The sequence below is a fragment of the Silurus aristotelis genome (genome assembly GCF_946808225.1).
Source record: "Silurus aristotelis genome assembly, chromosome: 24".
Taxonomy (NCBI): domain Eukaryota; kingdom Metazoa; phylum Chordata; class Actinopteri; order Siluriformes; family Siluridae; genus Silurus; species Silurus aristotelis.
The window spans coordinates 16,714,044-16,726,728 of NC_139597.1; the positions used below are offsets into that span (position 1 = coordinate 16,714,044).

The following is a 12,685-nucleotide window of genomic DNA, read 5'->3' on the forward strand; positions in this document are numbered from 1 at the left end:
GTATTTGTAAACAAACACAATGCAGTGCAAAATCAGCGCTTGTTGCAGAATTGGAGATGCAACCACACACTAGTATTTTTTAATTCACTATAAGTCTCACTTTTGCTAACTAAAATTGGGTGATCCGATACAAAAAGTTGTCATGTTTTATGTTGTTCAGCATATTTAAAAAGAACTACCTAGAAATAAAAGCTCAATTATATAAAACTACAAACTCTTTTCTCATGTATATCATCTCAAATCAAAATGTTCAGTCAAAAAACAAAAAAAAAACAAAAAAACAATTGAATTGGTTTTGCTCTTCCTATAGTTGTGTATGGTCATGGGAAATTCATCAAAATTATTTACTTTGAAATCTTTAATTTTGCTCTTTCCCCAAATGAACTCTGGTTATTCAGCCATTTTTATATGCATAGTTAAAAACAAGTATAAACCACTTAATATATTTTGAATACAATACAAAACTGAGCAGAGAGTGAATTTCCTGTTTGATTGTTTGGTTATGTGCATAATTGTTAATTGTATTATGTAGTGTATTAGTTACCAGTAAACAACGGTGAAGTGCATAACCCTTTATGCAGAGGTGCTCACTGTGTAGAGTTTACAGACACCACACCAGGTCCTGACACTCTAAATGCATTGATTAACAGGGTTCAGGCACATACGTTAAGATAAATGCAGAAGGTGACCAAAAAACAGAATTGAGCACCACTGTCCTAGATGCTGTATGTCCTAGATGTTGTTCTTCCAGATTAAAATTATTTATTAAAGAAGCAGATTGAAAATAAACGGGTCTTAAACGGGTCTGATTTAAAGTATTTTCCTGTATTTAAAGCAATTCTCTGCATCCTCCTATTCAATACCACTTTTCTTTTCTTCAGGTTGTGCCTGTAGTGGCAAGGATTCTGACTGAGATGTTTTCTGGCGAGCTCTCATGGTCCACAGACAGCATCCGCCTTCAGATCTCCAATCCTGATCTGAAGGACCAAACTGTTGAGCAGTTTAAGGAACTCCACAGACTATTGCAAAATCAACAGGCACAAGCTTCATGGCATCAGACCATCCACTAACACAGGGATACTCAGTCTCATCATTACATGCTCTAACTGAGGAGGAATGCAGCTGCACTGTATTGTTTTAAATGAGTGCTTTTTTGGATCAGCTCCATTTGTACAACACATTGCTTTTGTGGAGGAATATTTAATTCTTTAAACATTTGTCTTGGTTTCACACTAAGATTTGCTTGTTTGAGCTATAGTTGGTAGGCTGCTATTCAGGGAATAATACTGAAATGTTTACAACCTACAGTGGATGGCAGCTCGCATGACGTGCCAAGTGACCAACATCGTAATATCACTGTTTTCTTATAACTAACATTATTTTTCAAATAGAGCAGACAGATCTGGAATTCTAATTCAACAATAACAATCATGGTTATAGTTTCCAACTGAGGTCCTTCCAAATGTGTTTATCTTCTTGTGCTGCATCACCAAAAATACATGGGGCTATCAGGGCTGCTTTAATTGTGGTTTGAATCTTGCATTCAATGGTCTTTGTTGTTCTAAAATGTTTTATTTTAATTTGACTTGTTTCAATAAATAACAAACTAGTTCTCAAGTTCTTCTGATATTGAACCTGAAAATTCAATTGAATTTGTATTGTGCTTTTAACATCTTCAATAATCTGTTTATTTTACTGAAGCTGCTTTGTGACAATGTTATTTGGAAGAAACCTTAAGAGGAACCAGACTCAAAAGGGAACATGACAACATGAAAACAATAGCTATTTTTTGCTGGACTTTATGAGAAGTCCCATAAACCTGAGCCAACCTCTTCCCCAACTCACAAAATGTTTATATTAAACATCAGAGTAAAGAAAATCTTTGCTCTCTGTGACTTTAACTGCAGCACAGTTACTGATACCAATATTTGTTTTTTTCAGAAACTGCTGAAGATTTTCCATCATACTTGTGCTTACTTACTTGCACCCCATTCATGTTTTTATTGCTAGACCTTCTGAAGTCCCTGCTGTAATTCAATCACATTTTTATTTGTATAGTGGCTTTAAAATTTACATTGTCATAAATAAGTTTTACAAAAATCGATAAATTCAATTGCACTCCACACAAACCACCTTTTTAAACTGATACTGATTCAGTATATTCCTTTTCTTGTTTCACAAGAGGAAAGCAAGAGACAATCTTGTTTTATATTTAACAGCTGTGAGCTTATGTTGGATGCAAGTCACTGACAATCCACATAAATAAATTTATTAATGATTGCAACTTCCAACTTGCCAGGCTCTAAACCATATACAGTTCCCTTCAAAAGTATTAGAATAGCAAAACTACTATTGTTTTTTCTATACACTGAAGATGTTTGTTTAAAAGATTAATATTAGTCATAATTCGTGATCATTTCATTTAGTTGTGTTCAGCAACTTAGACCATTGCACTTTTTGTTACAGATGCTAAAATTTATAGGTGAGCAAAATTATAAGATCAGTCTTACCTTCCTGAACCACATTAAAGAGTCATCGTCGTCTTCTTTCAGTGGCTCCTGTTAGGGGTCCTCACAGAGGATGCTCCTTCTCCATACTTCTCTGTGCTCTGATCTGCCTCTTTCAAATTAACCACCCACATGTCTTCCCTCACCACATCCATAAACCTCATCCATGGCCCTCTTTTCCTCCTTTCTCTATACTCAGCATTTTCTTTCACCAATACACCCCATGTCCCATCCTCTGCACATGTCCGAACCTTCTCAATCTAGTGGTCAATCACACGGTGAGAGACCTTGTCTCCAAAACGTCCTACATGTGTATTTCCTCTAATAAACGCATTTCCATCCTCGTCACTCCCAATGAATCTCAGCATCTTCAACTCTGCCACATCCACATTAAAGAGTACATTACTTAAACAATGTGGTTAAGCTGCCCAAGTTTTCCAGTGGAAGTCAACAGAAATAAAAGCTTACCTGTCTATTAATCTTCTAATGAATCAATTATTGAAAATGTTACCCACCTCATTCAATCAGTCCATAACATCATTTGAATTGCTCAATTTGTTTATTGTGATTTACATTACTGTTATTTAGACACAAAGGGTTTTTTGGTCAAAGTCATCAAACAGCTGGGTGAGGCCCATTTTCATCTAAACAAGTTTGTAATGAATTTTGCAATAAGGCTCATACAGATGATGTTAAACAGAACACATATAAATGTAATAAACTTGTAGCATTTGTAATCTGATGGAACAGACTCAGATATTATGCACGATGCTCAAAAATAGTGGCTAATTGAATTAACTGAAAACCAACAGAACTGAAATGTTTCATTTAGCTTTCATGTCATCCCAGTCAGTATGTCCCAGTTGATTTGCATCTGTACCACTCACTCTCCTTCCCTGGGATCCTCTGGTGTGAGATCCAATTGAAATGAAACCCTCCAGATTATTATCAGTGTCCTACTACTTTCTAAATTCTGTTTTAAGAATCACCCAGGGCTCCATCTGATGGACTCCTTCCTCTTAAGATATCAATTAAGTTTCACAAAGTGTATCTACACCATGGTTTTTGTAAAGCAGCTTTGTTATTAATATTATTATACAAATGCAACAATTTTTTTTTTTGCATTCTCATTTTTTCCAGTAAGAATTTAGCAATATGGCTGCATATTTATGTGGTGAATGGAGACTAGTTTTCTTTGCTCTTTATACACATCAGCCAGCTTTATGAGCATATCAAACGTTCCTTCAGTAGGAATCCGGATAGTTTTAGAAGAACTTATGTATGTTTTGAGAATTGGAGTTGATCTACATCTAGTTGGAAGTTCAGCCCCAAGTTTATTTTGAACTCATTCCATAGAAAAGCTGTAATACTGAGGTTCATTTGAATGCAATGCATCTGAATTTTCCTTGTAGATGGCTTGGGTAGGGCTGGGATTTCTCTCAGAGGCAACGCACAATTCCTCCTCATGCAGCTGAAGAGCTGAGAATTGGTATGATGTTAATCTAAAGGGACAGAAATAAACTCAGTAAGGGTAATAGTTGAATAATAGAGAAAAAACAAACCCACAAATGAACTCTCAAGTAATACCTTTGTCTGTTGTTTATCCTCTGGACTGTTATAGTAATTGCAATAATAATAGCCAGAGATCCAGTCCCTGCACTGACACTGATCACGATCAGCACCCACACTTTCATCACTGCTCCTGCCTTAAGAATGATATATTTACTAAATTTATATCAAACAGGTTAATTACCTGCTTAATAAAAATAAGACACCAAATCCATTATCATCACATCTGTACAGGGAAATAATAAAATGCAATTTTACTTACTAGTCTGTCAGGCTGAGGTGTGGTAGTGGAAGCTTGGCTGGAATTCCCACAATGCATTTTGGCCACATTCTTTTGCTGTGGGGGGCTGAAACCACCCTCACACTTATCGCTGGGGATCTTTCGATACCTTTGAATATAATGTAAGAAGTGTCATTATAATGAACCTGCATGTGTCTATATACTGTTCATTAATGTATATATTATGTAATAAACCATTGTATATAACTGTATGAGATGAAACTAAATAAAGGTATAAAATGTCACATGCCCTGTTGTCTGAAGCTCCTTTAACGTCCCACTCAGACAAAGCTCCAGTGTTTTGTTTGTGGATTCAGGTAGTTTCACACATTCAGAGCTACTTACATTGTGGTAATAACCATAATCACTACAATAAAGAGAGACAGATGGACACAGAGAATATGTCACAGGCTGTTTCACTTATTTCAAGTTTTACATATCTCATACATAATTCTAGAAATATTTCCTACCACATGTAATCTTCTCTGGAGCAAAGACACAGTTTTTGCTGCTTCCTGACCATGTAGTTGCGTCCATTTCTGCAGACCGACGTCTTTCTCAATCTTTGAAAAGTTTCCTTGTAGCCCAAGACACATCCATTTGTCTCTGATTTTCTTTTTTCCTCATCAGAATGAGCCAACCACTTTATGTAGTCCTTCTCACCACCTAATATATCACCAGCAGAAACATTTCAATACTGATTCAATACTGTTGTAAGATACAGTATAAAAATGTTTTGCTTTATAGATACTTGTACAGAAAGTAGCAGCTTATAAAGATTGGCAAAATAATAAATGATAAAATGATATATTTAAGTGGAAATGTTTCTCAACAACAAAAAAACTATTATTTGTGTGACTGAATACAGTTTTAACAGAATTTAATGAAATTCAACAAACAAAAGTTATGTTTGTTTTCCATTGTTTTTCATGGGCACTTTATTATGCTCACATTCTCTACTTAGAAGCTGCTCAAAGTCTATGGTCACTGCAACCCACGTGGGCTGATCATCATCATCAGGCCGGTACCCAAACACACTGATATTTAGAGTCTTAGTGCCGGGCTCGGATGTAAGTCCCGCAAAGAAAATGGGATGCTCTGTGAAATTATAAGTCTTCCAACATTGACCCTCATCTGTAGAAAACCTGAAAACACACACACACACACACACACACACACACACACACACACACACACACACACACACACACACACACACACACACACAGTCACATTACAGTACAGTGCAAACACTATTACCTACGCTTACTGTACTTTTATGCTATTTTTCTCAGAGAATAAATGATAACTCTGTAAATGCTAATGTTAATTCTATTAATATGTAGGTCTGCAACAGTTTATAAAATTGCTTATATTTTGTAGAATATTTATATACAGTTCTTATAAAACTTACTTTATTGCATTTGTCTGTTGATTTCTGCGAACCTCCACAGCCACAATCAAACCTCCTGAATCCAGTATGCTGTAGTGGTGCGGACCCCTCAGTGCACATATCCAGTTGTACCCTCCATCCGAGGAAACGTACACGTCTAGCTTAGATGCTGAAATGGATTTCCCGACATTGCCTGTAAAAATAAAGACTATAGGCTGTAGGCTTCTTAGTGACAGCATATTAATGACTAGCCAATGTGAATTTGGGTCTGTTACCATGAGCAATGATCAGGCCAACAGCAGACGGATCAGACAGAGGCAGCATGGGGGAAATGCCACTGTAAAGGCTGTGCTCTCCATGAATGTGCAAGTTACACTGAAACATACAAACAAAAGTGTTTTTTCTGTTTGCTTTGAAATAAAATTTTTTTTTATTAATACATTTATTTACCCTTTTCAAGCTTTCTTCACATTCCACATTTTTTGGCTTTTTTAGTGGCCACCATTTTCCCCCATTATTAAATGTGATGACTGTGCAAATTCGCCCATCTGTAACAAAGAAAGTAATTCATAAGATTCATATTCACAAGATCGTAACGTCTGGGTTCACTGAACAGCTTTTTGAAACATTGCGATGTACGTATATTTAAGATCATCTACGGTATAACTAAATTATTGTGTATGTTGGGTATGTAACTGCATGTTTTATATGGAACCACTTCCCATATAAAACACACGGTATGTGAAACATGTTAATAGTTCATTTAATAATTCAGTTTACATAAAAAAAAAGATATATATATTTATTACTGTGCCACATGTAACACAGAGTCGTTAAATTACAAATCTTGAATGATCCTTGTGCATGTATGTGTGCCGTACCCTCCTCTAAGACATTGGTAAGATACACTCCTCGCAATGATGTCACATTTGTAAAGTCACTTTTCCTTTGGCCACCAAATAGATGCCGTTCAAGAGACTTGGTGTACAGGATGCCACGGTCATCAGACGTATACACCGTCCCAAAATATGTGTCATCTACACACATTGTAAAATACAAAGATAAAAAAGGATGAATATTGTGTGGTATAACTCCAAAAAAGTTATTAAAATGTATTCTCTTTTTATGTGTACATAAGATCAACCCTGATGTACTGAATGCATCAGATGTTCCAACAGGGCCATAAAGTCACTGTCATTGCATTTTAGCTGATAAAGAACAATGCCCTCTGCCTTATCGAAACCTCCAAGGACTAGTGAAATGTGAACTGTCTAGAATTTCTCACCCAGAAAATCAGCTGTCATGCAATTTTCCTAAACAGATGATTTGTCAGCACTTTAAAGAACTTTTCTAGTATAGAGACACTGACCAACTGACCAGACAAAGCATTAGCACCACAACTGCGTAAAAACAACACAAATATTTAACAGTAAACCAGGATGGCAAATGTTTTACTTTATATTATGTAGCCTTAGTATTTTCAAGAGGTAATTTAAGAAAATAAGATTATGTTTCAGGTCTGTACCTCCAGGGCTATCCACATGCATGAAGATCATATCTTCATCTCCATCCAAAACCGAATAGAACTGAAAACAGTGAGTAAGAACATGCAGGTATGATCAAGACTGAATGGCACAACTATGTGGATGTCAAGGTGTGTGTGTGTGTGTGTGTGTGTGTGTGTGTGTGTGTGTGTGTGTGTGTGTGTGTGTGTCTGGCAGACTATCAACATAGAGGTTGTGGGAGAAAGTTTTTTTCTGCTTAATCAACAAAAATATATCAGTACCATGATCTCCAATCATGAGTTTAAGCATTCCTATGTGTGTGTGTGTGTGTGTGTGTGTGTGTGTGTGTGTGTGTGTGTGTGTGTGTGTGTGTGTGTGTGTGTGTGTGTGTGTGTGTGTGTGTGAAATATTAAAAATGTACAACACTATTTGTATTTGTATTTGTTTTAAAGTTCTGACCTTAAACCGAGTGAAAAGTTGAATTTATTTCTTGTATTTTTGTGCTGGATAAAAACTGTAGGTTCATTCAGCTCTATTGTTCCTTACCTGCTCTGAGGTGGCTGATGGGAGCAAAGCTTTGGTGAATTGATCACCATGGTCCAAAGACACATAAAGAACACGAGGAAAACCCTGCGCACAAACACATATACTAAGTTAAATCTGGAAATACTTTATATAACAAATTATGGTCAGATATTTATTTGTGGAAGCGTTTTCTCAACCGGATTCTCCATGACTGATGTAAAAAGGAAACCTCCAATGTAGCCAAAGGAGAAGATATTCTGAGCAATAATAGTGAAGGTTCTGCCCAGGTCCAGTGTGCGTCTCAGATAAAGATTTCCTCGCCTGTCTGCCTCCACTATGTTCCCCAAAAGGCACAGAGGAATATATTATATATAAATATATATATAATTCATTGAATATGCATAGAAGTATGACATTTTGTTTCATTGATTTAATTAAAGTCATGTGATTTATGAAAACAACTTTAAATGTGAAAATCTCACCTGTGCCTTTAGAGCTATAACTGAAGAAAAGAGTGAAGCCTGGTCCCCTTCAGAGAGACAATGACAAAAAAAGAACCACTGTGGTATACAGATCACAAACTTCACTTATTCATATTAAACATCAGAATGGGGAAAAGTGTTATCTTCGGGAATTTCATTGTGGAATAGTAGGGGGTGCCAAATGTACTGGTTTGAATAATATAAAAACCATCTGGGATCCCAAGAAGGCTCGAGTCACTCAAAAAAAAAAAACATTATTTAGAGACATCTGCAAAGTGAAAAATATTAACTTGATCTTTATGTAGTCTTCAACTTGGATGCCAATTGTTTTGTCACATTCCTATTTGATGTGAACTTTACTTAAAGCTTTGGCTGTATTTGTATGGTTTTATTTATGGTGCTGCTGCCACATGATTGCTTGAATGGACAATATATGAATGAGCAAATGTACAGGTGGCTGGTGAGTGTATATAATCACCTGACTATGGTTTGTGAATCATGGCATTGAACTAATTATTTATAAATATTTCAGCAATATTCAAAATGAATAGCAAAATGAAGGAAGGTAATTTACATTTTAGGTATATGGGTGCAGTGTGAATACTGTACAGTGGCCAATAAGAAGCCATTTTACGAATTTTAAGCATTTTACCCTAGACATCAGTCAGGAAACAAAAAACAAAAAAAGCAATTTTCTCGCCATCATTAGATTATTACATCAATGAGGACAGTTATACCAACATTGGCTTTGCAAATATTTCTAAAAGATTCAATTATTACAACCAACATTTATGAACAACACCTTCTTTGTCTTATATTTTCTATAGCATTGATCTTACCATGTAAAAGAGTAAACTCCATCATGGATTTTTGACCAGCTGCGCCCAAAGTTCTGCGAGAGCCATAGACACCCCTGTAAATGTGTTCCAAAAAACAGAGCAGTCCTTGTAAAGATTAAAATCTGGGTTCTGTTTGTATAATGCCGAGCCTATAATGTAATAGACCATTTAAAGATGAAGAATGAAAATTTATCATATCTACAAACCTATACAAATCTAAACATCCAAATAAACAAGTTTGCCCAAAGTAAAACTATCAGAAACCCTAGAAATTTTTTACTATTTTTACTCAGTAAATGGGTTTGCATTGTTCCTTTCACTTGCATAGTTGCTAATTGACTAATGAAACATTAGATTTTCAGCTGAAACCTTTGATATAAAACATTTCTCACCTCTGTGCTGATGACCAGCAGGCAATCTGGGTTGTGATGATGGAATGAAATGGGTTGAGCTGGGTGGAATGGCAGCTCTACTGATCTAAAGGTTTTTCCTGAGTCTGTGGAAGTAAATATAACTCCTCCTGGTACATTTGCGATGGGCAACTCAGCTGTCAAAATCACCTAGAAATAAATATTAATGTCACAACTTACATGCTTAGTAAAAGAACTGATACACATGTCATCCAACACAGCAAATGTATTATTATTGTGGTGTCACTAGAAAGGCAAACACTGAGCAAAGTCTTGTAGACTGCACTGGTATGCTCCTAAACACAGGATGTGCTGCCTATAATTGCATTAAGAAGAACATCATTAGATATTTTATAGGGTCATTTTCTTGACCAAATTTGAAGCCACTGTTATATTAATTACTTCCAAAGAAGCTCTAGTCCAACCTGATATTTACTTTTTTTGCTCTTTCAATGAACCTCATATTTCAACTTGAATAGGAGTGAATTTATTTATAAGTTATTTGTAGAAGCATTTACACTGATATTGGAAATGAATAAAAAAAATATTTTAGCTCAGAAAGGATTTAAATCTCACAAAAGCTCCTGAGTTCTTGTAAAGGTCCAGAACATTTAACGATCCTTACTAATGTAAGTGATTTCTTCTAAGTCAGCCAAGTAACTGTCACTTTATACATAACACACATTTCTTATCAATATCAATAATTAATGAAATAATAAAATAAAATATTAAAACAAATACAACTATTTATCAATCTGACCTCAAAGAAATACTGGTTTATGAAAAGGGGATGCCATTGCATCTTCTATTAATGCAACGCAACATTTGAGCAATTCCATAATCGATAAATGACTCTTCTGTTGCATCTCAGAATGTTCCATAAAAACCTAGTGTGCTGCCATCATCGGGCATTTCCAGAGTATCAGGTTTCTTTACACCACATACACATTTCTAAATCTATCTGATCTAAAAAAAATTACTGTCCCATTAACATTTACATAAACTTCTTCTAATAAAAATCTGATAAACAAGCTTCAATGTGTTTTTGTGTCTGGATACTTATATCCAAGTAATATCATAAATTGAGTGGTCTTTAGTTGCACACCTGCTGTGAATTCCTGGGGCCTACAGATATCCCAAAGTCCGTTCTTATGAAGGAATTGTTGATGGCATATGAGATGTCATGAAAGGATTTTCCATAATCTTCACTATCACAAAATATAGAAATACAGGGTTATGAAATGTTCAGTTTATGTAACTGAGATAAACAAAATAGACAACAGCACAAAATTTTGTCACTTGCTATGCACTAACCTCCTGTAAAGCCGATTGGAGCCACGTTCAAAATAGGATTCCAGTGAAGCACTGACTGTGGACAAAACCAGAATAACCTGACAGAATAGAGAATTGTGTTTTACAGAGTCATTATACAGGTCAGATTAGCAGGATTACTCATCAGTCTACTGCGAGTAAGTCCTTACTTTAAAAATACAGGGAAAAAAAGTGTGTGTGTGTGTGTGTGTATATATATATATATATCTTAAAGAAATTGTTGGAAACATAGTCTAACATCTTGTATTATTGTTTTGCCTCATTTTTAAATTACTTCCAATAAAAGTTTCAGCCAAATAAATGCAAATGAATAATTTTATTATGAATGCAACTCATTTTTCCACAAAGCCAAGAATGACTGTGTGAAATATGAAAAAAAATATCAACTCATATGACTCAAGATAACAGCATGTAGTGATTCTCTGATAAACTTTCATTAGACAATTCTAAAAGTCAAGTCACTTACCCCAGTTCCAACTCCTACCCATGTTAGAGTAAAACTAGAGCCGTCATCTCCATGAAAGACTGTCTATAACAGAAAATAATGGAAACGCTAAAAACAATATACAATATGATACAGGTTATATTTTTCTTCCAATAATTTAAGAGGTTTCATAAAAAAGTGAGCTGCCCATGGATTCTATTATTTAGGGGAATGTTAGTTTTATAACCTAAAGAGAACCCAGAAATATCCACAATGTCAAACACCATCACACGATTAAATGCTGCCCATTACTGTTTTTTTTATTACATATTTCCTTTTATAGTCGTTTTTATAGTTATTTGTAGTGTAAAATTAATGGCTGCATCACAACAAAGAGCATGTAAAATTTCATAGTAAAATGGCATTAATAAGTGTAACAAACATTATTACCATTAAGCATAATAGAATTTATAATCTGTAGTTAGAAACACAGTGCTTTCTTACCTCGTACGTGGTGCTCGCCAGGGCCACATGCTCTTTGGCACTAAGAGGAGTTAAATATTCTACAAAGTCGGACTTGGGGGACCGTGTATCCCGTTTTGTACGATAATTGCCTTTCTGTTCCTCTGGAACTGAAGAAGGCCTGGAGAAAGTCAGTGTACTCTGATCACGCTTCCCATACTGTACACCTGCGTCTACATGCAGCAGAGAGCATGCAAAAGCTAAAGCAGTCAGTCTCCAGACCATCACTAGTTCATCCAAACAGACGGTGCAAAGTTATATTACAGCCAGCATCAGTAACCCTGGCTGTCGGAAAGAATAATCTCCTCTACTGTCCTCCTGAGAGACTGACATGTTAGGGGGAGGAGACTAATAGAAAACAGAATAAGCACGACCAACAGCAGTGCACCAACATAGGAGCAGCAAATCAGCACATTCTTTTTTTAATCTGTCTGTCTGTCTGTCTGTCTGTCTGTCTGTCTGTCTGTCTGTCTGTCTGTCATAACAATAATATTACCAAATGGCAATAAGTAACAAACAAATTAATAACGGGACTAAATCTGCTTTTTTTGTGTTGTATCCACCAAGTGTCCTTTTTATCTATGAATAATCCTGTTGCATTTTATTGAACATTTCTCTGGAAAGGATTGCAAAGCTTGTGTGTGTCATGGTTTAACACTGGAGATATAATAGCTTTTGCTTTTGGAACACCAGAAAAGCTCTTTTTACATTTTTGCATATCTGGGTTCAGGAGGGCTCAACTATATGGGCGTTTTTGAGGTGGAATCTAAAGCTCAACCCTCTGTAGCTCATCCTTCCAACTTACTATATAAGGTCTTCAAACATGTGTTGCCTACCATACTGTAGTCAAAGCTTTGCCATAGAATGTTCTTCCATAAGCCATTTGCTATGAACAAA

The 12,685-nt window shown here is 35.7% G+C and overlaps 2 protein-coding genes across 3 annotated transcripts in view; one reads left to right on the forward strand and one right to left on the reverse strand.

Moving 5' to 3' along the window:
• irf5 (interferon regulatory factor 5) overlaps positions 1–1,617 on the forward strand; it is a 28,164-nt gene extending 26,547 nt beyond the window's left edge. Inside the window, exon 10 of the mRNA XM_083528576.1 lies at positions 882–1,617. Coding sequence (XP_083384702.1) covers positions 882–1,070 — 189 coding nt within the window. The 3' untranslated portion in view covers positions 1,071–1,617. The remainder of the gene's footprint in view (positions 1–881) is intronic.
• Positions 1,618–3,043: 1,426 nt separating this feature from the next.
• On the reverse strand, positions 3,044–12,103 carry LOC310719069 (sortilin). 2 transcript variants are annotated; one of them, XM_083528384.1, is made up of 20 exons: positions 11,771–12,103; positions 11,309–11,371; positions 10,825–10,901; positions 10,616–10,718; positions 9,493–9,660; positions 9,101–9,174; positions 8,262–8,308; positions 7,977–8,113; positions 7,801–7,884; positions 7,275–7,335; positions 6,631–6,786; positions 6,200–6,297; positions 6,025–6,124; positions 5,771–5,942; positions 5,308–5,501; positions 4,827–5,022; positions 4,607–4,723; positions 4,339–4,465; positions 4,095–4,213; positions 3,044–4,009 (listed from the first exon to the last, which is right to left on the reverse strand). In XM_083528384.1, exons 1-20 carry the CDS (start codon positions 12,011–12,013, stop codon positions 3,853–3,855), a joined length of 2,493 nt encoding a protein of 830 aa, XP_083384510.1. In that variant the 5' UTR covers positions 12,014–12,103; the 3' UTR covers positions 3,044–3,852. The 2 variants fall into 2 exon arrangements, with proteins under 2 accessions (XP_083384510.1, XP_083384509.1); XM_083528383.1 differs by having other exon boundaries at positions 3,498–3,978.
• Positions 12,104–12,685: the final 582 nt, after the last annotated feature.

Excerpts from the sequence above, each read along its gene's own strand:
- LOC310719069 (XM_083528383.1), bottom strand. The coding sequence starts at position 12,013 with ATGGTCTGGAGACTGACTGCTTTAGCTTTTGCATGCTCTCTGCTGCAT. Across the intron at positions 5,502-5,770 it reads CAACAGACAAATGCAATAAA|GTTTTCTACAGATGAGGGTC; the intron begins GTAAGTTTTATA and ends GTGTGTTTTCAG. Across the intron at positions 4,466-4,606 it reads AAGGAGCTTCAGACAACAGG|GTATCGAAAGATCCCCAGCG; the intron begins GCATGTGACATT and ends TTATATTCAAAG.